The sequence below is a fragment of the Falco peregrinus genome, chromosome 9 (genome assembly GCF_023634155.1).
Source record: "Falco peregrinus isolate bFalPer1 chromosome 9, bFalPer1.pri, whole genome shotgun sequence".
In the NCBI taxonomy this organism is placed as follows: domain Eukaryota; kingdom Metazoa; phylum Chordata; class Aves; order Falconiformes; family Falconidae; genus Falco; species Falco peregrinus.
Window position 1 is genome coordinate 5,209,756 of NC_073729.1, and position 26,450 is coordinate 5,236,205.

At 46.4% G+C, this 26,450-nt stretch overlaps 1 protein-coding gene and 1 long non-coding RNA gene across 3 annotated transcripts in view; one reads left to right on the forward strand and one right to left on the reverse strand.

The window, feature by feature from the left end:
• The first annotated feature begins 3,186 nt into the window (after positions 1 to 3,186).
• On the forward strand, positions 3,187 to 15,097 carry LOC129785123 (uncharacterized). Its single transcript, XR_008748719.1, has 2 exons — positions 3,187 to 4,167; positions 5,155 to 15,097. It is a non-coding gene; the product is annotated as an uncharacterized LOC129785123 (long non-coding RNA).
• A 6,410-nt stretch (positions 15,098 to 21,507) lies between these two features.
• The window catches only part of KMT5B (lysine methyltransferase 5B), a 29,332-nt gene continuing 24,389 nt past the window's right edge, over positions 21,508 to 26,450 (reverse strand). For both annotated transcript variants that reach the window (XM_055813529.1, XM_027784988.2), the window contains 2 exons: positions 24,343 to 24,539; positions 21,508 to 23,062 (listed from right to left, as the gene is read on the reverse strand). In XM_055813529.1, coding sequence (XP_055669504.1) covers positions 21,594 to 23,062; positions 24,343 to 24,539 — 1,666 coding nt within the window. In that variant the 3' untranslated portion in view covers positions 21,508 to 21,593. The remainder of the gene's footprint in view (positions 23,063 to 24,342; positions 24,540 to 26,450) is intronic.

Genomic DNA, 26,450 nt, shown 5'->3' on the forward strand with positions numbered 1-26,450 from the left:
GAATCCTGTTTGTGCAGCTTTGGACAAGATTCAGTACTTGGTGGGGAGGGTGAGTGAGGTGGGAAGGATTTCTTGGTGCCTTTAGTATTTAATATGTTATCTTACCTGTGACTGTTAAGTAGATGATTTACAAGCTTGTTGACACTGAGATTCTCTGCCCCTTACAGTAGGTGTAAGCACAGCTTGACACGGCAGCTATGGGAGTGGTAAGAGCTATGGAGAACTACAGTTTCTGGGACATGCACAAAGCACCCAGGAAACCTTGAGAGAAAACGCTATGCTGAATAGCCCACTGCAAGTCCTTCTGCCTGCTTCTGACAGGTCTAAATGCACTAAAATTGTCTTGCAGTCGCAGCTGCAAATTCAGAGCTTGCAGCGCTACTCCACATGGCAAATTTGCTACTTTGAGTAGTGGATCTGAGAGTCTGTGACTAAAAGCCACTTGCCAAGGCCAGGCTGCTGCAGCCTGAGCGGTATTAGCTGCTGCTGCATGAGCTTAGCAGCACAGCGCAGGAATGCCTGGAATGTTTCAGCCAGCAGGTACTTCAGAGATCCCACTGTAGGAAATGTCTGCACCTCTCATAGAAATAGTCCCCCTGCCCATTGCCTCTCTGAGACTAAGTAACAGCGGCCTCCCTCTTCTGCCCTCCAAGGCCCACACACACATGAAAATCTCTCCAGCTCCAGTCTTATCCCCAGCTCCCCCTTCTGAGGCAAAATCACCACGGGAAATGGAAATTCCACAAATCAGCAACATACCAGTGCCTTTGCAAATGTGCCTGTGGGTCTGGATATGGCCTTGGAAGGCAAGCAGGCTGCTTGTAGAGGATGGTCTCCTCCACAGCAGTGAGGCCAAATGTCTGCAGCCCATCAATTCAACAGCTTCCAACGGCCAGAAAAAGAAGTTGCTGCTCTGCCTGTTTGAGACAGATGGAACTACCGTAGTTTTAAAGAAGACCATCTCTGCTTTATTTTGTAATAATCTTCTCTATGCTGTTCTCATCTTTCTCCACCTCTCCAACACTTTGGAGACATGGCTAACATTTTCTGAAAAGTGCTTTTCTGATTTTCCTTGTCTTTTAAACTTCCCACCTCTGCACAGCAATGCATGCACCAGCCCTGCACTCACTGCCAGTACCACCAAGAACAGCAAGGACTTGCACTCCAGTGTTTAGGGCTGTTCTGGGAAAGAAGGAGATACAGCATGGAACCCTTTTTAATACCATATCCTACAGACATAAGTTTTCCTCAGAAAACACTTCCTTGCAAGATTCCCAGACTGTTCTGTGTACCTGTGTCCATTGGATTAATTCTTATTGCTCACGGACCGGTCGCATGACTGGCAAGAAATATTTTTTGTTCATTTATAATTGGTTGAGAAACTTCACTTCTGGAAAGGAAGATTGTAAATTGCTGTAGCCGGCACTAAAATTGACGTGCAGTGTAGATGTGTCAGTCTTGGGGGAAATAAAAGCAGAGCTAGTTGCCAATTCAGCAGTGTAAACCTCTGGAAACACACCAGTTGATAATGTTTCCTTTCTTGTCTCCAAGTTTACTTGTGTCACTTAAGACAAGGTGCCATCAACCAAACCAAACACTTGCCAATGCTGAAAGAGTTTTTGCACCCACCATCCGCCCTGTTCATGACGTTTGTGTTAGGAACACACTAGCAGGGACAAAAGAACCAGCTATTCCGAAATACTTCATAGTCACCGCATGCAAATAGAGGTCTCCTAAGTGAGACCTTGTATACAGGCAGGATAAGCAGATCTTTCTGAGAGAAGAATTAAAGCAAACTCCAATGTTTCTTACAGAGAGGCAGGCACAGCTGACTTGCTGAAAAGAAAATATTAATTCAATACATAAAAGTGAGAGGAAGGCGGAAATAAATTCACTTAACACAAGCCTTCGCTATGTTGGGAATCTACTAAAAGCTAGTTATCTCAGTGTTCAAAGGAGAAATTCCTCCAATACTGAGCGCATTCATCTGCGTTGCTGGTCTATGGCACTGGCAGAAGGCAGCTCAACCCGTCCCGGGTACGTAGAGCACAGAGAGGCTGTTTGGCTAGGATGCCTCCATTTCAGTATGATGAAACCCATCCTGAGACAAGCTGCTGCTGTTTGGGGCTCAGAAGGAAAGGGCCTCTGGCAAAGCAGTTGGGCCAAGGATCGCTAGGAGCGGCAGCGTTAGTTACACAGACAAAGCTCCAGTCCTAGCAGCCTGCGTACCAAAGCCGCAGCCCCAGCAACAGTGAGAGGTGGGGTGCTACTTCCAGCTGGAACATCTAGGACTGCAGTGTGCCAGGCAAACTGCCCTGGCCAGGTTTCTCAGACACTGTGTACCCAGCTATAGACTGTGCAGAGCATGCCCTGCACAGAGAAGACTACAGTTGTGCAGTGGCTATTCCTCTGGGACCCAATGTCACAGGCAAATCCTGAGCAAACGGGGAAATCCATCTGCCAAGGACATGTCCAGCGGACCTCTGTGAACTACAGCAGCATCTCTAAATGAAGAGTGTTTGCTGCTGTTAAATAAATGTACAAGGAGAGGGGAGCACCCAGGAGAAGTGACGTGCAGCTTTAGCACTTCTTATGGAGGAAACATCCACTTCTGTAAACAGAACATCCACTTCTTGACTCAGGAAGAAGAGGTGGGGGAGGACAAAATAAGTGAGATGAAAACCAAAAGCGGGCTGAAAGGCAGACAGATGACTGGCCTGATGAGAGCTGTTCAGCTGTGATTACACACTGCTACTGTGTGCCCTTTGACTCCTGTACCACCTTATAGTAATTCAATTGCTTCCCGATTTTCTTCTCTCCCAGCGTCCCATTCTTTACTCAGCTCTGTTGCTGCTTTTCTTCCACTGTCTCAGCTGAGATTAGTGAGGCAACTCCCCTCAGCCAAAACACTAGCAGCTTGTTTATTGCTATCAGCACACACCTTAGTGCTTGCTGATCTCTCTGCCTTAGAGCACGTCTCACTCCCCCTTTCATAATCTGCATCCTCTTTGGAGACCGTTGAATTCCAGCCTTTCCTTCTCTAACCTTCTTTCCTGTGCTATTCCCCTAAGTATCCCAAGGCTCTTACATCCCATACTACAGAGCCAACTCACTCTTCTCCTGCAATTCAGCATAAGAAATGGAGAATCCTAAGCATCCCTTGCTGGCTCGCATCTACACGTCAGTCATGCACTTAACCACTTCACGTGCAGCCAGTGCTGTGGAGTATTAAGGGTCGTCCCAGGTCGTGGGCACCTCTATAATACTTGAGAGAGTTTATTTAGCAGATAAGGCTCATGTTATTCTTTCATGCTCACAACTTGTGCAAACCCCCTGACAATTCACAGCCGAGGTCTCTTGACACCTGTGGAGATCAGTAATGCCAGGGTTCCAGCTTTTCAACCCTCTTGGACCAGGTTCTCCCTCCATCAGTGGTTCTCTTTTGATAGACTAGGGTGTAGTGGGCATGGAACAGCAAAAGGCCTGAGTTAGCAATCATTCAAATTAACACAAGCCTTCATATTGACTTCCAAGGCCTGAAGTAATCCCAAAAAGCTCAGCAAAGAGGATATAAGAAGCAAAGCGTAGTCCTCCATGATTTGGAGGACAGGAGCTTTCTAATATGGTAAAAGCAATCAGCACCAAAGCACCTTGTCTAGAGTGCGAGGGTTTTAAGTCTTCTGTTAAGCAGCCCCTCTTATGCCAAGTAAGTGAACATGAAAGCAGGAGCATCTGCCAAAGCTTTTAAGCCAGAGGAACTGTTTGTTCTGAATACTCAGAGCCTTCACTGAGGTCACTGATCCAACCGAGCCTCACAATCTTGCGTTTGAGAAGCATCTGGCCAAAGGGAGCCCATAAGCTGCAGATCTGGGATTGAGCTTGTCCCGGCTGTGATGTAGACCAGAGCAAGCTGAGAGCTGCCGCCATTACGCATGTGGGACACATCCCGTAGGAAGCACTGCCTGTCAGTGGTGGCTAGAATGAACCCAGATTTCTTCTGGTGGTATCAGCCTATCCCCAAACTCTTTCAATGTAGGGACTGACTGGAAATACCAAGGAAGATGGTGTTGGATATGGAGGGTGAGCAGCCTCCAGTCCAGGTGCTTCACGTTCTTTTGGGCTCCTGCAGGCAAGAGAATCCATCCTCATCATTTCCCTGAAGGAAAGGTGAGTAATGGGGCCCTTCATAGATTGCCAAAGGGAAAGTAGGGCCAGTTCTCCATGTGCACTGGGGCAAACTTCAGGAAGAAGGTAAAAACCAGCCACCTGAGCTCTTGCGTGCCAAGATAGAATGAAATCAGCAGAATTAGGGCAGTTTCAAGGTTTTACTAACTGCAACAGTGCAGTGACATCCACGCTACAGTCTTCTGTGAACCTGCTGAGTGAGTGGTAGAGCTGGCAGGACAGATTTCACTCAGTCCCTGAGTGGGTCTGATCCGCCACTGACTGGAACTTCAAAGCAGATGAGAAATGTCACCTGCCCAGACTAGTTGCTTTGCTTGCATGGACGGTGACACAAGCTTCTGGGGAAGGGTGAATTCAGCATGCCTTGACTTGTATAGGGAGAGGAATTTCCTTTAAATCATTATTGCTCTGCCAGCTGTAAAAACTCAGATGTCAATTTTTTGCACAACACTTCTCCAAACAAAGGCATTATACTGAGATGTGTAATTAAAATCTGCACTCTGAGGAACTGCAAAATTGACCATGCCTTCTGAAGGAAGTAGCTTCTAGAAGAAAAGTTAGCAACTCCAGAGAAAGGGCAAACTTTTTTCACAAAACTGGGGGAGGAAACAGAAAAATCCCTTGCTCTTGGATTTCTGCTTTCTACCACATGGTGCATGTTTTTATTTCCTTCACTGCATGAGAAAATGGTTGCACAGCTGCCTGGAAACCTCAGTGCATGGCCTCTCCTCCTCAGTACAGTTTAGTCTTGTTAATCTTTCCAAGGTCTCCCCTTTCCAGTGCCTATTGCACTTCCATCTCCCGGGCCATCACTACCTGTTATCCTCTCCTGTCAAGGTCATTCTTATCTCTGTTCTTGTCCCATGCTTTCTGCCTCCCCCTTCTCCTGTTGCCATCTTTCATGCAGGTGCCACACAGCCTCTCTGTTGTCTCGCTTGCTAACTCATCCAGTCTTGATGTATTTTCCAGAGCATCTGAAAGAGAGGAAGTTCTTAGAAGCTGGAGAAACCAAAGCCTTCAAACCTGACCAGTGTTTTTGCTGTCCCTCTGTGGAAGTCATTGCAAAGAGACTTGCTGGCCTTCTGCTCTGGGGGAAGATGTGTTCTCACATAGTATCTCAGTTCATAACAAAAAAGGCTTCTGTACACTGAATATAATAGCAGATGAGAAACAGAGCAGAATAGGTTAGGAGGCTGTGTTCAGCTTAAAACAGCAAATAGTGTTTCCAGCCAAGCATAAGGGTAGTCCATAGTGTCAGCTGCTGTGTCTCTCCCCGATTAACAGGTCAAGAAACCTCCATTTTCCACAGCCCCGTGTTCTGCAGCGAGAGTGGCAACATGCACTTCTGCAAATGCCAAACCAGACAAGCGACGCTCGCTCACTGGCAGTGGTCTGGGCATTGATATTTCTCAATTAGGCATTCAGCTCCATCCCTGCATGCTGAGTTTAGCAGCTTAAAACACTGTTGCCACCCCTGCCGCATAGTTTGCTCTCAGAGCACGCTGACACAGGGTGTCCTCTCACCGCCCCAGAAGCAGGACAACAGCACAGGATTTATGGAGCCTGAGGGAATGATTTGCTGGAGCATACAATGTTGGCTTAGTGCCGCTACCGTGGAGGTCGGGGACGAATCTGCCATTGGCTTATGTGGCAGCTGGGACTATCGAAAAAATGCCACCCTTGGGCTCTGTGAACTTGGGCTGCTTTCTCTATCCCGCAGTAGAATTGAAAACTTATTTCATCCATAGTCCTGTGGAGAGGCTGGGCGGTAGAGAAGAGCTATCCAGACAAGCGTCCTTTTCTTCCTGACAGCACTGTGAGATCTGCCCTTTAACTGGGCTCCTCCACAAAGGGACAAAATCACAACCCTTTAACCAGGAGCTTTTCCACCACATAGATTTGCCTCCCAGGTAGAAGTCAGAGAGCCACTGGTTGTCAGAACCCATCTAAGGCCTCACCCCAAACTTCAGTTGAACTTTGCAACAGCTTATCCTGCATGGTAGTTTTTCTCCTTGTTTAAACAGGTACCCAGGCTCAAGCAAAAAGCGATGGAATCAAAATCCTGGGAGACCCACTATGCATGACTATCACGGTTTAAGCACCACTGTTGTGCTTTCTGATAGTCATATCCAGGCAGTGTGGTGCTGGTAAGTAGAAAAAACATCTGAAAAGAATTTCAGAACTTAAGTCATGCAACTCAAGTAATGAAACAGCCAAGCAAAGAGCTAGAAAGGCACTGAAATGAAGCCTGAAAAGTCTTGCCAATGTCAACAGACAAAATCTGCTGTGCACCCAGCCTTAACAGGAAGCAGGAATTCCATGCCTAGAGATGTCTTCTGAACAGAAACTCCTGGAGATGTAAGCTCTGTCAGAGCACTGGCCCTTGGATGGCACCAGCCAACAGGTCTCTGGTGAGATGGCAAAACGGATTCCTCTGAAGTAACGCATGCTGTTATCTCAGAGCACATTACAAAGCCGAGGTGGACCTGGCATTTCTATTGAAGTTCAAGTCATCCTTGTTTCGGTGGAAATGTAATTCTGCAGCCCTTTAGTGATTCTTCAGCTGTGGAGGTCCAGAGTCTAAGGTCAGGCCCTCATAAATGAGAATTTACTCATGCTCAGCTGACTCTGGTGTTGCCCTTTGAATAGACACATCAACAATACGAGTTAAACTGCCTCACCCACTTCCACTAACCCCCTGCCTTTTTCGTACCATTTTGTCAATGCAAACTGGAAGTAGAGATGACAACTCAGACCTGCCAGAGTGAACTTTGGCTGCAGTGTGAACTGTTTACCCTGGCCGCCGGGTAGTATCACCCACCAGGCTCCAAAATCAACATGAACTACATGATCTGATGGGCTTAGATAACATTCACTAAGAGCAGACAGAGCAACACTAGAGAAGTAAACCATCATACTCCGACTACCGCTTTGTGAATTGCAACACAGTGCAGCTGCAATACACTTCTCTGCCCAAAGAAAGGGGACACACAGCTTGATAACTGAAATCCCACTTCACCCACCTACACAAACGGGGACTGAGTCACGGGCCTAGATGCTGTTACGTTGGAGTACTGGGGGCTGTTTGTAACACAAGCTGTCTGCCAGCACGTGATCGTGCCTGCTTGTACTAACTTAAAAGAAGCTACACGTTTAGAAGCGTGCCCCCTTTCAGGCTACGTCTCTAACGCAGCAGCCTCCTAGCACTGCTCTTAGCGCTGGTCCCTTGCACTGTTCTCAGTCTGTCCTTCAGAACTCTGCCCAATGGTCCCTGGAAAATTTCCCGGAGTGGTTCAGCTGACAGTAGCATTAAAAATCACAGCATGTGTCTGTAGGCTTCTTTGTATCGAACAGTCAGAGAGAGCACACAGCAGAGACGTAACTGTCACAGCCATGCTCTTAGAAGACTGCTTCTGTCTCAGGGTATGTCTTTACCAGAGATGACCATCTCCAAGCAGACAGCTGCAGATCTCACTCCAGTGAAAACCGTTTATTCCCCTAACAGCTGTAGAACTTCAAGTCTGTGCTGCAAAATCCACTACTCCAGTTCTACCCTTAATTTGAGGGTCATCCACACACAAAACCTCTTAAATCTTTCCGCTGGCACATCGAGATAAAGAGTAACATTATTATGAATGCCAGTCACTGCTACGACAGCCTCCCTGCCACACTAATTTCCCAGGACTGCCGTTGAACAGATTCCTTGCGCTGTCCTCCTCATCTTGTCCTTGAGAATTCTGCCCATTATTCCTTGGAAATTTTCCCAGAGCGGTTCAGCTTACAGCAGCACTAAGAATCACAGCACATGTCAGTAGATGCTTTTGTATCAGATGTACTGAGATACAATGCAACAGAGGCTTGATTATCACAAGGTTAGCTCTGTTATATCCCTTCTTGGTTATTAAAAAAAAAAAAAAGGAAAGGAATGAATAAAGAAAGAAGTCATCAGCAAGAAGCCACAAACCCTTCCTTTAAGCGGTAACTAGGCTACCATTTTTTGGAACTTTTCCTGATATAACAAAAGACACCATGAAGACAGGAACTTTGGCAGCAGCGGTTTTGAACTCCACAACCCCTAATCTTCCTCTGGTTTTCTATGCATGTGTCACTGGAAATATAATCAACTTGCTAGGAAAACAGTCAACCTCCAAACAGCTATCTAAGCAGCAGCAAGCCTCTGGAAGTGACTGCTGCTAGAACTGAAAGAAGCGAAGGCAGCCCCAAATTCCTGAACTGATGCATCTCCTCTTTTGCCTGATGACTATCACCACAGTGACTGCAGGAGCTGCCACTGAGCCCTGGCTCTGTGGCTCGGGCCAGGGGTGCAGAGGACATAGCGCTGGGAGGGAAGTGACTTGGGCGCAGGGACCAGTGAAGGAGATGTGGGCTGTGGGACAGGGTGCTGGAAGCAGCCTTGGTGGTAGGAAGGATGATTTAAAATGGGAAGAGGTGCAAGCGTCTTCACTGAATACCAGCCTCAGAGGGCTAGCACAGGCAAAGGTACGGCAGGGTTATGAGAGGAGTCAGAAGGTGAAGGAAGAGGGGTTGAGGCTGAGGAGCATGAAAGAAGGACTTGACAGCAACGCAGAAAATGCAGTTTAGCTGGAGCTGGGACAAGCTGATTAATTCCCCTCGACATCATTTGTGTGGACTGCTCCCTCTCCCGGGGAAATCTTGCCAAAAAAAATGAAAAATAACCACAATCCAAACCATTTCTTCAAGCAAACAACGCTCCCACAGAGCTCACAGGCAGACAGTCCCCATGCTTCAGGTTCCAGTCGGAGAGGGCAGGGTGTGAGACCCCCACGCTGCCCTTCCCAGTGCGTGATTCCGTCCTGGCTGGAGGAGCCCAGGGTGGTCAGGCCACCACCGCAGGGCTAAGCACCGCTCCAGCCGGCACAGCCCACAGCCACCTCTGCTCCCTGCTATGGCAGCACTGCCAAGCAGCGCCTGGACCACCCTCCCCTCCCAAACCAGCAGCTAGGTGCTTACAAGCACTTCTCAGGGTGAGCGTTGGAGTGGAAATGCCTCTTTTCTGGGAATTGGACAGAGATTATCAGTTCCAGTCATGACTGCTGGTAAGGACTGACATTTTTAGCCAGAGAAATAAATTTCAGAGTCTGTAAGTGAGAAAAAGGAAGGACAATCCTGAAACATACTCTTGTGGTGAGAAATAAATCACCACTTACCTACCCTTTACTCCTTTAGGATACCAAAGCCCAGTTAAAATCTTCGCAGCGAAGCTAGCTCAGGAGATCCTGCAAGAAGATTAGAACCAGCTGCTGGAAAAATGGCATGTTACAGCAGCCAGCAAAGATCCACATGAAGCAGCCCTGGAGAGGTGAAAGGCTCTGCTGAGCTTAGCAGCTCATGAGCATATACCATACTGGCTGATACTGGTCTACAACTAATGCCCCTTTAGCCTCTTCCTTCTAAATCCTTGCCCAGCTGGAGCGGGGAGGGGGGGAAGATCTCTGCTGTGGAAAAGTTACGGTTCAAATACACACAATTAAAAATGAGAGAAGAGTTATTTCCATTTTACAGAGGGGAAAAGGGGGACACGTTTGCCTGTAAAGAGGAAGCAGTGGCAGAGCTGCCAAAAAACCTAACGCTTTCCAAATCCCTGGAGTTTGCCCGAAGTCATCCACCTTGTCGAGCTGCACGTGCTACGTCAGCTTTGTGGAAGCTTTCACCCTGGTGATGCAAGGAAGAAAAAAAGCTTTGCTTGATTCTTAGCAGTCTATGATGGTCATCATGTGATACCACGTCGGGCAATCACGCATGCCATCAGCAAAGGTCACAAGACGCACAGCCATTCCTCTCGGCTTTACAGCTGCTTTCCAGAGCCAAGGCTCCTCCTTCTTACACCAGTTTGTGGTCAAGTGAAGCAGCACTCATGCCTGCCGAGCACTGGGAAGCCCTATGCGATGGTCAGGCCCTGTAAGAGGCACACCGGTTTTTGTCTGCAGGCACCAGCAAGAGAACCGTAATGGATTTGCAAAATCTAATTAGCCTAAATAGATTCTTACTGCAACTGCAGCTTCTTGGCAACATAAAAGGGATACAAGTCTCACTTCTACAGATATGCTAGGTTTGTATGGGGGGAAGAGCGTTTCCAAAAGATAAAAAGGAACAGAGGAAGGTTACTGTTGCCCTACATCTTCTGTAAGCTAGAAAAGGAAAGAGGTCTAATTGTTTTACTGACCATGGGAGTTATGGCTACCTAATTCAAGACTCATAATACATGCACAGAAGTCTGCATAACTAGGAAAAGCCCTTGTCCTGAGGAGCTTATAGCTTTATTAGCCTTACAGGCTTTGTTAGGCAATAGGTGGTATCATCCTTGTTTTACAGAGACCAGGAGCCAGAGTTCAAATGCTTCGGTGACTTGTAAGGCAACTCTAGTAAGGCAAGTGCGAAGGGCAACAGGAACAGGAGAAGCACTAAATATAAGGTGGAAAAGTTCAAGAGTATAAAAAAATACTATCCGTTGCAGGCTTCCCTGACCAAAGCAGCCAAGCAGCCCGATTCCCAGGCGCCCACGCTGCTCCCTTTCCCCCGAGGCTGGCACCACTGCCGCCGGGGCTGCGGCACGGGAGGGCAGCTGGTGCCTCAGGTGCTTTGCCACCAGCCTGCCTCTACCAGAGGTCACACACACAAGCTGGGTGGCTGAGGCAGGGGACAGGTCCCTTCTGCTTCCCTCGGCATGCTGCTTCTGGCAGGGGCACTTCTCTCATGAGCTCTGGAGAAGCGCAGCTCGCAGGGCGCTCACCCCACCGACACCTGCGACCACTTCTCCGCTGATGAGAAGCATCTGCGTACGCTTTAGAATTGGCAGCACCTCCTCTCTCTTCACCTTCCTTTCTGTCAGCCAATTTGACTTTCCGGAGCACCCAACCTCAGCCAGACTTTCAAAGCAGACCAGGGTTTGGGCACTGTTCTGCTTTCTTTTTCTGCAGAAGTAAAATTTGCCTTCTGGGGTTCAGTTCGGGGGCACACAAACAGCTTTTAACAGCCAGTCAACATCTCCTGCATCTCTAAACACCATTGTACCACTGGACTAGCTGGTCAGTGTCAGGGAATGCTTAAACCTGCACAGAAGGTGACGCATCAGGTCTCTTCTCTGCACTTTAAACTGGGTTTAGGAGATCAGCGCCACTTCAGTCTGGCACCGCTCGGCTCTATTCCCTTAAGGCAGCCAGTTCATGTTTCTGTGCCCCAACGCCTCCATCTCTTTGCCACCGTAACTGATCCCCTTCATAGATCATTTTGATACGTGGTAGATTATTGCTGCATTGATCTCAGTCATTTTTGATCCAAAAAAGGGATAGGCAAAAATAAGAGTCCTGAAGTTTAAAGCCATGGTTTCCGTGGGAGCAGCAAGCCAGGGCTGCCAGAGCAAGCAGGGGCGGCACACCCTGGACTGAGGGAAGGCCAGGCAGTGTTTGGTACATCTTCCGCTGCTTGTATTCCTCCATAGTTTTCATTAAGACTTCACAGAAATGAATCTACTATTTAGATAATAAATACCTTACGTTGTGGGGGAGAATATCAAGTAAACCAAACACGAGGGTTCAGTATTCCAGAAAGAGATGCTGACTAGGTGGCCGGGATCTTCCAGCTCATAGCATGGAGGTGCGACCCCTGCGCACTGGTTTTTACTGGTTTTAAAGCGGCCCGTAGCAACCAAACAGGCAGAGCCAACTTGTTTTCACTCGATTTTGGGAGCTGTAAGACCAGCCAGCAACCCCTCCCCCCCCAGGAACGCACGCAGCATTCCTGAGGCAAGTGTTAATGCTGGATCTTGACCAAGAAACGATTCCTACAGACTCAGCGATGAGGAGGATGTTACACCACTCGCCTCTTCCCACTCTTTTTCCCTGCTAGCCCTGTGCCTCCTGTACTTGCGCCTCGCCCGCTCCCAGGGCCTTTGGCACAGGGACGTGCGGCACAGCCTGTGTCCTTCACACCAGTGATTCCGGCTTGTGGGAACAGCAGAAACTCAAGGCATGGATGAGGCTGGAAAATCCCAAAGGAGAAACCTCCTGCAGGTGGAATACAGAAGGATTAAAACCAGCAAGAGCAAGCTATTCCCCGATTCCCCTTGCCGAGCGTTGCTCTGGCTTGGCTGGCTCCCTCCCGCCGGCTCACGCTGGTTGGGTGTTCTCTTCCCCCGGTACCATTCAGACGCACTCCTGGGATATGACACGGTAAAGAGCAATAAAGCGCCAAACCGCTTGTAACTAACACCGGCCGGTTCCTAAAGGGATATTCCTCCCTCGGAATGTGAGTGCCACCTTGTGCTGGGAACATAACAGTCCATGGATAAAAGCTTGTCCAGACCAGTAACCCAGAGAAGGGCGACAAGAAACCACCATCTCCCGAGTGAAGCTGCACCGGCCGTTTGGATGTTTGGGGACCTTCCGTGCTGGAGCCAGCCAGCCCCGTCCCAGCACCCTGCTGCCGGGTGGGTGCTGTGCGGGGGGCAGGGGGCTGCAGCCCCCCGCTCTGCAGGCGCGCGCCAAGCCCAGGCAGCAGCACAGGGCCTGGCCCAGCCAAGGGCACCAACAGCTACAGCTGGTGGGTGCCAGCTCTGTCCTCGGCAAGTCCAGGGAGAAACAAGGTGGCACCTTCGTAAAATTTTGCCGAGTGTTCCCGAGGTCCCCGTTGGCAACAGCCAAGCGTGTAAGTAATACAGGTGTGGGAGACGAAGCAGTGAAACGCAACAAGCATTTACAGAGCAACTTCCAGATGCAAAGTACTGCTCTCCTAAAGCAATGCGCAGGTGAGAGAAGCCAGCTGGCTTGCTCGCGGGGAAGAAAAGCAGGGTTTGAGTCTCCTATTTGTTTCTTTAAAATTCACTTTGAGGCTTTTTCTCTAAAGATGGATTAAGTTTCATCTGGTCAAATTATGTGAGATGCCTCAAGCGAGTTTCTGAGAATGCCTGCTTCTCTGCAGTGATTTGGGGCGGGGGGGGGCTTTAGCATCGTCAGCCTGATGGAAAAGTTTTTCCGTTCATTTGTTCAAAAATGGGAGGTCGTTACTGTGTGAAAATACATGTCAAAGCTAAAAGATTTTGCACTGCTGTTGATCAATTTAAATTTAACCTTTCTATAACTTGGAATATTTTTGCAAGCCGGCTATAGCCTCAGAAACAGTATTGCTTTGAGTTTTATTCACTTCGGGTTTCTCCACGAACTTAAGAGGGGGAAAAAAAAAAAAAAGGCAGCTTCTGGAAAATATTTCTTTAGCAAGGTAGGAATTCCTTTGCAAACACCTTGGAAAGGAACAGGGTGTGAGTATCCTGTTCATGACAACTGCTCACAGTTAAAATCCAGTAACCTGAATTTTGCAGTTAAGACTACAGCTAGGAACTCTACGGATTGAAAGAGCCACAAGGACAACACCTTTTTCTCAAAGCAAAGGTGATAAACCCAGGAAATTCAGATTTCAAGTGATGTTCAAAAGAAATCTGGCTGTGCCACGGAATTGCAATTAAAGCACACAGCTCTTATCCCAAAGGGTCTCACACAAAGCAAAACTGCAAAGCCACACATCTAAGCAGTCCGTCCGTCCCCAGCAAGACAGAGCTGTGTATAAAGGTTACGCTCTGTGTGCATGCTCACAAGGCTGAGTCAAACCAAGAGCACTAAATGAGTCATTTCCCCATTAGCGATTAACCACCACAGCTGCCTGTGGGCAGGGGGAGCACACCTCGGCTTTTTGACACTGCGCTCCGAGCGGGGAGGGAGGACCCTCCGCTGGAACTGCAGAGTTTCAGAGATGTCAACCAGAGCTGAATTTTACCTTCTCTCTCCCAGACTCCTGCCGTGGTCCTCATGCTAATGCTCAGCACCACCCGTCCACATCGGCGTGAGGACAACCACGAGCACTCACCGGGAGCACCGGACCAGTTCCACAGTCCTAGACGCAAGCTCTCAGGTGGCTTTTCCAGTCTCCAAACACCTTTCTCCTCTCCCTGTAGACGTGCCGCTTCTGGGGCATTTGCACCTTGCCTGCATCTTTTTCCAGGGCACGTGCGCCTTGCCTGCAGGTCGGGTCAGCTGCACGGGGTGGAAGCGTGATACTGGAAAAGCCCTTAAAGAAAGGGCCTGAAGATGGAGTAAAACATGAAACTCCCAGACGGAAGCGGTAAGCAGGGAGCGAGCAGAGGACCCTGTGACCCAAATACTTCCCAGCAGGGAGGCACACCATTTAATCGGATGCTGGATGCCACTGACGTGGGGGCATCCATCCATGTGCTCTGCCCGACAGCGCTGTGAGAAGGGCCATGCCCATACAAACTAATTACTGATTAGCCTAATAACTCTATCCTTAATATTTGATTACAACACTTTTACTGACAGCATAATTACTGCCCAACCTAGCAGAGAAGCACCGCACACAAGCAGGCATGGGACAGCCATCATCATCATCATCATCGGTTAGATACAATCTGCCTGTCCTCACTAGCTGACAGCACGGGCTTTCCCTTCCTCCCTACCACACACTCCTCATCCTCATCTCCCTGCCAGCCTCTGCAGGTCCTGCACGTCCCGGCCACCCTGATACACCGCTCAGACCCAAGAAGGTCCATCTCTGGCAGCGGCCGGTAAGGCAAGGCTGGCACATGGGCAACACGTTCACACGCTCCTTTTACAAGCAATACTCCCGGTTTCCTCAAACCGACCCGAGCTCAGTGGTGTAAACTCTCCGTTAAGTGACTACACTTACAAACACCACCATCGGTGCTTCCTGCGCATAGCTACAGCTTTAGAATTGGTGTACTATAAACCTAGAAAATATCAATGTTTTCTGTATTTCTTCTGCAAAGAAAAGGCTTTTAAGTTCTGGGGGGTTTGGTTGGTTGGTTTGTTTGTTTTTTAACATAAAGATGAGATGCTACCTTTCAGCCTGCCTTGAAACTTTTAAAAATATTCAGAAAACTTATAATATTTCAGTTCCTCAACTTTTCCTTAATCCCCTTCCCATTTCTTGCCTGCTATTTCTGTATCTTGAGTTCACACTTGATGCTGTTTGTATCTGCCAAAATAACTGAAACACACACACACATACAGTTAGTTTCACCAGAGATTTCATTTGTCATCCTGTGCTGTAAATTAAAAGTAGATATATCAACAGCTTTGGGCTTTTTGCTAGAAATCTAATAAACCTGAAAAGATTTTCATTTTATTACACAACATATTCCCCCAGCTGGGATCCTTTCCCATTAGTCACTTACTCCAGGCAGCTGAATCATCTCTGCTACTCAATACTGGCCTTGGAATTCAGAGTAACTTACACAAAAGGACTCACTCCAGGCTTAAACCTTACAAAATGCTGTGTGGAACAGCACTGATATTTTTGGGGGGGGGGCAGGGTGTGAAACTATTTTTCCACTTGATTTTACAACACTCAATTTTAATATGAAAGTTAACAAGGCAGCTAAGTGTGGACAGGAAAAAAAAACACGTATTCTGTCTCAATACATATCCCTTCCTCCCCCCCCCCCCAACAGAAGAATAAAAAGAATATTTTTTAATTTCAAAATGGTTTTCAATGGAAGTCAGCATGCAGAAAATGCATGGGACATCTACAGGGTTTTAAGATTTAAAAAACCTCGTAAGTTATTCAGCTATGAAGAGATACACAACTTTGAAATATAAAAGAAAATGCACTGAATTTTCAGGAGTGATTAATATATCCCCAGAACCTTTGTCCAGTCCCACATTTAAAGAGCAGTTTGGTTTCTGGATGTCACCGTAGATCTACGACAGCTATCTACGATAGCTCCGAGGGCTGTCCCCGGATCCGGACGGACCATCCTCCTGTCTCGTCAGCCTGTATCATCCAAGAGGTGCCGGTAACCCCGACCATGAATGATCCAGCAGCCCTGCCCTAACGCTGCACACGCCTGGTTTTTGCGGATATGAATGGAACCATGTCCTGTCCAACGCCTCTCTGGGACTGCCATCCTCTACCTTAGATCTGCCAGTTTACAACCAATTCTGTTGTATAAAGTGGTACCCAAACAGTAATTGGAGCAGAAAAGACTATAAATCTAATTACAAAATAGAATTGACTTCTGATGAACATCAAAAAGCATCAGCGGAAAAATCTATGGTTTGTTGGACCCGCTGATGGCTCCACACTTGACAGAAACTCGCTAATGAACCCACCGGTCCTCCGTTGCTGAGCTGAAACAGCTCCCAAGCAGCACCGCTTGGCCCGTACCTGTGTCAGCACCGGCCACCTGCGCCCACAGCGGCGGGACACCCCTGCCGAGGCTGCTGTTCCTGAGGCAGGAGCTGCTCTGGTTATGTTTCACGCAAGGACAAATCCGAGGAAAATGACATCTCAAACGTAGCCACCTGGGAAGAAGTCATGGATCCCCTTTGCCTGTGGGGAGGAGGCGTAACTCTGAAACAACCACATACACCTTGTAATAATAAAAATATTTTATGGGGTTAGTGTAAATAAGGGGTGTGAACTCAAGCGTGACTGCCACAGAAGTTCCCCTGGCGGGCAAAAAAAGCAGCCCCTACAACAGGTGAAAAAAAGCAGATACACGGTTAGCACCAACCTACTGTCACCTCACTAACCTGGGACATCACCAGTTTTGGAAGGAGCAGCAGAGATTTACGCAAGGGCGCAGGTTTACTTACAACCCAATCCAAGCAAGAGAATACTCGCCGGGGAAGGAGTTCGGGAGTACGCATGATACTAGCGGATATAATGCAAACTTACGTGACTTTCCTTTTCATTTTCAGTAAGTTTTCTTCTGCACAGCTCCCAAATCTTTACCCTTTTGTTCTAAAAAATGCAACCAACCACGCAAACGCGGGGAGCAAAGGGATTCTGTTTCTGAGCTTATTTTAATGAGCGCGCACTGGCAGTGTGAGGCAAAACACAGAAAGAACCCAGAAAAAAAATGCAAACCAAACCAAGTCATCCAAAAGCAGAGGTGAATACGTACTTCAGGGAGTACCTTGGATGCACTTAACATGGCGTAGTTATCAGGGCAACTGATTAAAGCCAATGCACCGAGAACAAGAGTAACACTGGACGATGGTAAGCTTCATGCAAGCTAATAACTGAGCATGCATGGTACATAGAGACAACACCTAACGCCAGCAAATACACTGGGGGGTGGAGGGCTGGGAAACAACCCGGCCTTTGAAAGACAGAAGGAGGGGGAAAAAACGAAAAAAAAAAAAAAAGCAACCAGACTTGCATGTTAATCTCCTAGAGAAAGCACAGCAACTTTATCAGGCACAGTTTTTTCAAGTCCAAACTCCCCTGCTTGCTGGAGCAGCATTTGAGGCAGGAGAGAGCGTTGGCTCAGAGGGGGACTCATCTCAGTGTTGTAGTAACATTTGACAATCACAAGCTTCTGCTGCTGGCAGAACATCGCTGCTTCTCAGCACAAGCAATTTTCCAGAAATTCCCCGATGTCGAGGGAAACGTCCCTGTACATGTGAAGCACGAAGGGCTTGATTCTTGTTTGGCTATTTCCAATCAAATCCCTCCTCCTCAAATAAATGTAAAATACCTTTCTTATCACTCCAAAGACCACAGGAAAGGTTACACCGCCCTATGCGTGACAAACACAATGAGCAGTCACCTCTTCTCTCCAGGACTGACACCAACAGTACCCAGTAGGATCAAACCGTAACATACGTTGCGGTGACTTCACTTACAGTAAGTCCACGCAAGCTTCTACTTGAGCAGAGCGCTTGGGAGCGCTCCCTCTCCTGTACGCTCGCTGCCTTTATTTTTTAAAGAACACTCACAATTCCGTAACACTGTTTTGTGAAGAAACAGCGTGTGGGTTTTTGCCTTACGAAGAACCGACACCTTTGCCCCTACCCTCTCCATTCACCGTACTGAAGGTGCGAGTGGGTTAACAGTCCCGCCCGCCGCCCGAGCGTTGGGCAGCTCACGCTAAACCTGTCCTGGGCACGTGCTGCCTGGGCCAGGATGCTCACAAACCTGCGGCCAAGTTGCCACTTCCACGGTGCTCATAACGCTACCTTTCTGGCCTCACCACCTGTTAGGCGGAACGTACAACAGGGCCCATCTGGAACACGCTCCCTCCAGTGCCTCAGCTCGCTAGAAGATGAGCTGTGGGCACCCTACGCCCACCCAGCTGCTGCGTCTCTTCCTACTGGTCCCTTGGGGAATAAGACACAAAGGCTACGCAGGGTCCCAAGAGCCAAAGGATGAACAGCTTCACAGCGCCTCATCCCGACCGCAAGGAACGTCCCCAGCCCGTCGGGTTCTCGTGTGCGACACAAACATCCATCTTCTACTACTACTAAGGTGAGGGAAGCATCAGGACCTGCCAATTTACATAGAAACAATGAAAAAAAATATTTTCTGCAGCAGCGGAAGGATAGAAGAGACAGGGGTTCTGCAACCCCTGCCTACCCCATCAGCTTGGGGGTGGTGGGGTTATTGGATTATTTTTAAGGCATCCGTAACACCAAAAATCTGTACCAGGACATAGCTATGGAGCCGTCTACCCTGGCAATGACTAAAAGCTTTTGTTCCAAGTTCTCCAAGACAAGAAGACTGTTCAGTGAAGAAGAGCAATCCAGAGCTCCTGATGCCCAAAGAGCCGCTTGTACTTATTTCCACATCAGAGGAAAAGAAAAGCAGCTCTCATTACGGGGCTGACTGAACTAAGAGTTACGAGAGGAACACCTGCTCCAGGAAAGGAGCTATTGCCTCTGAAGGCAGATTCTTTGCAGTTCTTCCACCACCCGTTTCATGCTCTGCTTTCATCGCTCAACGCTGTTCAGCCAGCCCAAAGCTTGCCCTTGAGCACACGGGTCAGTAAGTACCAACCGCGTTTGCCGGCTGCACCAACCCTTCCCCCAAACGCTCAGTGCGCGGGTTCTGCAGACCAGGCACCCTAGCCAGAACCACCCAGGCTGCCGGAGGGCCCACCAGCGCCAGCAGGAGCAGCAGGGAGACGGGGAGCTGCAAGGAAAACGGTCCGTGGAGCAAAGCAGGGGCAGGGGCACCCCAGACCGCGGGCAGATGCTCTGTTCCGCCTCCCTCCACTCTCTCGCTGATGCAGCCACACACTCGCAGGGCGCATCACCCGGTGACCACGTGAGCTCCCAAGGAAAGAGCTGCACGACTGTTACTTGTCACCGGCTGCTTGCTGGTAAACTTCCTACGACAGAGCGAGCCCTTACCGCAGCTATCCGCCCCGTCACCCGACCTTTGATAACCCATTTGTATGCAATATAGCACAATTAAAAATCCCACCAGACAATCCACCGTAGCCGGCTCAGTACTCCAAGGCGTCCACGTACCTACCCGAGCTTCTGTGTTCACTCTTCCGCGAAGTGAAAGCCCAGGCCTGACGGGAGAGACTGTGCGCTACATGACATACGGGCCTGCCTCTTTCTGGAAAATGTATACACTCTGTACATCAGACACAGCTGGCCTTTAACAGCTGGACATTGTAAAAAACAACGTTACAAATATTATGTTTAATTCTGCACTTAATTCTCTGCTAAGAATACAGGAGGGAAGTGAGATGAAGGCAGATTCCACCGCCTGACCTGCAGTCTGACAAATTGCTGAAGTGCGTTTGGAAGCATTTCTTTGAAAAAATTCTTCATGGCAGTGAGGGTCAGAGAGACGGGCCGAGCCACACGATCAGCTCCCAGGCAAACGCACCCACCCCTTTCCACTAAGGCTTCCACAGCTGCGCAACACAGCGGTCACCTAACTCAGGCTCTTGCTCTCCTGGGCAGAGGGAGCTGCACCTGGCAGGAGAAGAGGAGGCAGCTGACAGCGCACTCAGCGAGTTCCACAGCACGTGTTTCACGATGCGACTTCTGTTTCTGCACCCCGAGATATAAACACTCTAAACCCATGGGCAAAACCACCAACACCATAGACCACAGTGCCACACAGTTATCCCAAATACATTTTAGATCCGTTTCCAAGAAGTTACTTACACATGAGCCGACTGACACACAACCAAGCCCGCTGTGCCCAGAGGTTTCCTAACAGCCTTTTATTAAAACTGAAAGAGCCCCAGATTGCCCCGACGCTCTTCATCGTTATCAAGCAGACTCTGAAGTATGAAGTGAACTGCGTATGAGCAAAGAACTCCAACTGATGCAGAGTTTAAAACTAGGTTTACAATTTCCTATTTTATTGGCATGGATGTATTTCTAAACTTAAAAACCCTTCTGGCAAGTTATCTCAATTTCTTATGACAAAATTTCTCACAACACACAAATATTTACAACATATACATATTTTTTCAGTCTTTTACAACTGGTTCTTAAAAGACAAACAATTTATAGGTTACCACAGAACAAAAGCTGTGACTTAGTTGTTTTTAATTTCATAAAACTATCATAAGTTAAAGTGAATAGATTTTCTTTAAATTCCTTGTAGCATTTTACAAGTGCAACAGAAAAATATGAAGAACCAATTTAGGATAGCTGCAGTTCATTGGATAAATGTTGCCCGTTGTAATCACATTATTTCACAGCAAATTCTTGAAAAAATAAGCACCAATCATTCTTGCAAAGAACAATTTTATCTAAAAGTATTGAAAAGTGTTAAATACAAGGTGTTTAATTTACATAACAAGCAATAAATACACCATATCCAAACTTTTATTCTGCATACTGCTACCCTTGTACATATAATGTACTAAAAAGTCAGCAAATTGTCAACACCTTTTCAAATTTTTTTTTCTCTTTTCTTTAAAGAAATCAATTTGACTTCCAACCAACGGTTTGCTACTATAACAAAGGCCACAAACAGTACGTCTGGGACAGCATACAGTGTTAAAACTGACAAACTCCGGGGGGGGGGGGGGGGGGGGGGGGGGGGAACATCTAGCAAATAAATCGAAAAGCTGTAATCATTGCTGGTGATATTAACATATACTAGAAAACCTTAATATGCTGCTACTATGATTTTTTTTTTAATTGTTTAGTCAAATATCGTAAGAGCAAACTAATGCTCTTTACTGATCAAAAATAATTATGTAGCCACACTGTATTCTCATTGTCCTGCATTTGAAAGATTTGATGCAATTTCATAACTTTGCTTGAGCCTTTATTTTACAACAGAGCATTACCTCTAACTCAGAATTGCACATAAGAAGGCTATTAAAAAGTACAATAAAAATCTGCACAAATCAGACTTAAGAAGAGTCAGTATGCTGTACACTTTCTACAATATTACGTTGATAGGTGAATAAACAATAAAGAAGTGCTGCCACTAAGTTTTTCAGAAAGTTCTTCAGTTGAGGAATAATCAAATGGAATTTTTGTTGGGTTTTTTTTTGTTGTGGGTTTTGGTTTTTTTTAATTTTTGATATTTTTTTTAAAAATGACATCCAGGTCAGTTTAAGACCTATAAGCTTATGCATTGAGCCTTAAAGACTGATCTTCTCTCCTCCTGGAAGAAATATCAATATCTATTGAATCCTTGCCAACAATAAGCCTTAATCTCTTCGCTGGAGGAAGAGGAATAAAGTCATCAAATTCATCATCATAGTCATCTTCCTCTTCATCGTCCTCTTCTGATGAAGATTCATCTGCTGTTTCCTCTTCATAGTGACCATAATCATCTACCTCCATTCGTGACTCCAAAAGGGAGAGCGTGTCACTACAACACACACCATTTTCATGAAGGTCCTCAGGGTACGTCCCTCTGTTTTCTTCCTCGCGTTTCAGCTGTATTTTTAATTTTGTGGAACTATTGCCTGATCCTGAGTTAAACCCATTATTCAGCTTTGCTACATATAAATTATTATCTTTTTCGTGGTCTTTACTTAATTTGATGCTTATTTTTGAAGAATTCATTCCATCACTTTCTTGGTCATTTGCCTTGCTACTGCTATCATGACGTCTACGAAGAGTCAGTTTAGGGATCCCAGAGCTATTTTCAAGGATAAGTTGTGCATCATACCTCGTGATTCGTCTTTTCTTTTTAGTTTTTGCAGTTCTAAAGCTGTCTTTTGCTTTAAAATTGTCAGACGTTACAACAGAGCAGCCACCAGATCCGGGGATACAGTCTTTATAGCCAACAGGTGTGTCCACTCCGTTATTCCTCTCTCCCAGTTCTGAATGAGAACTAATCAAATCCGGTAGTTCATCTTTCACAGGTGTATTGTGCATAGTATCAGTTTCTTCTGTTTTTACAGATGGTTTCACAAGTTTTCCTTGTCGGGATTTCTTTTTTGACATGCCTGCCTCATTTTTCTGGCACCTGATCTCCCCTTTATGCGATGGTCCATGAGCCACATCATTTTCGTTTATCGCATGAGACTGCTGCTCTAAAATGTCCGATTGCGTTCCGGTCAAATTATTCTTATAGCTATCCAACATATTTGGTTCAAGCTTTGTGTCAGAGGTCTCCTTCAAATTCATCCTTGTTCTCATTGACCTCCTTGTTATGTACGTGCAGGGTGGTATATCACCATGCTCGTGAGCACCTTTCACAGAATTCAGTTTATGTTCTCTGGCTGCATGCCTCGTTAAGCATCCACTAGAGACTGCAACTTTGACTGGTCCCTCCAATTCTTTATCCTTTTCAATGGGCAAGTTTTTATACAAAACTACTTTAGGCTCTTTGAGAACTAAATTCCCCATTTCGAGCTTTCTAGAAGCGTTCTTTTGCTCTGGCCTCTTGCACTGATTTCTCAACTTTATCTTTGAAAGTAAAGGCTTTGCAGGCTTTTTCAGTCTCTTTGGTACCCTGGAATTATTTATATGAGTTAGTTTAGATGAGGTAGAATTTGATGATGCTGGAATTCTTGATATAGACTGTCTCGTCAATGTTCTATTTTTGCTGTTCTTTTTTACGCCAATTGAAGATTTTCTGTTAGCTGCAAAAGAAAAAAGTGGTTTAGTTATGGCACTGCTTTATCCCGAGTTTCCCACTTCCAAATACCGTAATTATTTCATTTACTTTAAGCACTTCCTCGACATCTGTGAAACAGGCTAAGACAGTAGAAAGGAAGGAGTGAGACTGTTTAACTTGCAACTCCGACCTGAAAGGAATTGTCAGACAAGCCAAAGGCACACCTCAATTCCAGGTACACTTCCCTCACTGCGCCAGTATACCAGGTTCGGGTTTTCCTGAACTTCTTCTCCTACCGATTTTTTTCAAAAACCCACCCCTCATTATCTACAGTTTTTACTGAGTATTACTCCACAAAACCTGAGGGTCAGTGTGCTCTAGGATTAACCCCGGAACGTCTTCCTCCAGGGGAGGAATAAAAAACCAAAACAAACCAAAACTCTTAACTCCTATCACTGTTTCCGTTCCAGGTACCCAGGTGCCTGTTACCTACAGTGGTAATCAAAGGAGATCCAGCTGCCTAAGCAAAGCTGCAGCTCTGAAGTTTTGTCATTAAGTGATCGTAAGAGGGTTCTGGGAGGCATTTTTTTAAGTACTACAGCAGCGGACGGAACCAAAATATTTTATGTGGCTTCAAACCTGTCTGCTACTTAAGTCAAAGTTTAAGTTATTTATGTTTTGCCTATGCTGAGGGTGGCAGTGGCACGGAAAGGGGGAAAGTAAATAAATGATACTCACTAATCCATGAAGACAAGTCCCTCAGGAGCATCACAAACAAAAACCCCTTCCAACTTCTTCTGAGATGACTAACTGTGCACTTTCACTTCAGAATAGGTACCTGAACTATCAGTCTTGGATGCAGAGAGCGAATAGCTGCCCAACTTAAAGGACCTCTAAAGGAAATGACTCTTTGTTTAATAATCTCTACTTAAAAACTGTTTTCCTACAGAATGTAGATAACTCTGTAACTTTTCCTTCCTAAACCATACTACTGCACATGACAGTTTACTGTATTTTGAAATACATACATAATGGATAGAACTTCAACTGACACGTTGCTATTACATGTTGCATGTAACCATTTGCTCTTGATCTAAATAGAACAAGAACATACCACCTATTGTTCTTGAAACACTTAAGGAAAAAGATGAATTTGCTATCGACATTGCCTTCAGATTCCTGAATAAATTACAGTTCTCAAGACCAGTATCTTGATGCATCCCGAAGCTAAGAGAGGAATTCCATCACGGTGAAAGTTTTTAGGAAACCTTTAATGCTGCGCTCTGAGCTTTCCCCCTTACTTACTTGCATTAGCTTTTTCCTGAGTGGTATCTGCATCAGTGTTCGAGCTGACGGACTGGCTGTCTGAATTTTTGCTGCTGTCACCCAACTTTTTAAGTCTGTTCAATCGTTTATCTGTTTCTCTCAGTCCATATTTACTATTAATCACAGGAGTAGGTGCTGGCAATCCCACTCTTGATTTAAAAGCACCAGTTCCACGTCTACAAAGGAAAACGAGGACACGATGTATTAATAACTCTTAATATAAACTTGGAACTTTGTTTCACATACAACAGTTTGAATCCCAGGTGCATCTGGATAGACAATACCAATAACTGAATGCATTAGCATCTTGTTAGCTCTTTTAATAAGGTATCTGTACACTTATCTCATTTTAGTAAGATGTGTGGAAAAACCTTCCATTTATGTCTTGCAAGAAGAAAAACTGCAGAAGTAGGTCTCCCTTGCTTTATGTCTATTTTAATATCATTTCATTGTCAAATTACACAGGTGAAAATTAAATATGGTTGTTTTAAGTTACCTAACCTAACGTAAGTAGTATTTTCATTTTCCCCAATTACATCAGGCTCGTAATAAAAATGCCAGCTTCAGTTACAAAGATTGTTAACTGCATCAGCAAGAGTTGGAAAGTACAGAAGATGGAGTAAAATTATCGCACAGTTCTTGTTCCTTTGAAATACACCAGCATGTATTTACCATGAAAATGAAATGGCTGATTTTTTTTTTTCTTTTTAAGCAATCAGAGAAAAGGATGAAGATTAAGAATGCCTGTACTTGCACTTCAACCACTACTACTAGGATTCCTCTGATACACTTTAATAACCCAGTACGCTTGCACTTTCCGTAACTACCGAAGACAACTTCAGTTTGGATTCCAGTGTGTTGTACTGGAAGGAAATCTATGGATCTTAACCACAAGTGCACCAAAACGATCAAACAGTATCTCAAGCTCCACAGGGTTAATTATTATGCAGACACAATGCTTGTTCTCAAATTAAGTGGTATTTATTTGAGATGGAACATTCTTTCAGTATTATTTTGAATTCTGAAGACCCTAGACTGAACTCAGCACAAGCAACAGCCATTTCAGGTCAGAAAGCAATGGCGCTACAAACAAAACAGTCCTCTGACATGGCATCTTTGGTGCCCAGCTGTCTCAAGTTTGCCAGCGTGAACAGCAGGCTCACCTAAGAACAGTACACGCACATACATAAAGATACGCAAATTTTCTTGGTGATGACTTTTGAAGGCTTGAAAAAAAGTTGTACAGTGCCAGCCTTCCCACAACATTACAAATTAACACCCTTTACAGCATAGTCAAAATTGGGTCACTTAAAACGTGATTTTTTGTGGTGTACAAAGCAACAGTTGCCTCATCAGTGTTGCTAAGGTCTCATTTTTCCTTGCTCAACTCCCCAAAATTCAAATTTCAAAATTCAAAAAAATAAAATCTCATATTTGATTGCTGTAACACAGCCTGGTGAATGAAAAGCATATTCCTCAAGTTAGAATTACCCAAACGTTAGCTTTAAAATGCAACATTTTCCTGTACTTAAAACACGAAGATGACAAGTTAGTGAAAATGTTCAGACACGTAAAACTAGTTTGTCCTGAAAGAGAATGTATGTCCATATTATGTTAAAATCAACAATCAAAGGAGGATCCCCCTGCAGAGCCTGCCTGCCTCCAGCAGATCCACACCCCCCCCAGCTCGGTGTCATCTGCAAAGGTACCGAGGGAGCACTCGATCCCCTCGCCCAGATCATCGATAAAGGCATTAAGCAGGACCGGCCCCAGCACCGAGCCCTGGGGACGCCGCTTGTGCCCGGTGCCAGCGGGGTGTAACTCCATTCCCCGCCGCGCTCTGGGCTCGGTGTCCAGCCAGCTTCCAGCCCAGCACAGAGCACACCCCTCCCAGCCGTGGGCAGCCGCTTTCTCCAGGAGATGCTGTGGGAGACGGTGCCGAAGGCTTTACTAAGGTCCAGACAGGCAACATCCACAGCCTTTCCCTCGTCCACTAAGCGGGTCATCTTGTCACAGAAGGAGATCAGGTCAGTCAAGCAGGACCTGCCTTTCCTAAGCCCGTGCGGCTGGGCCTGATCACCTGATGC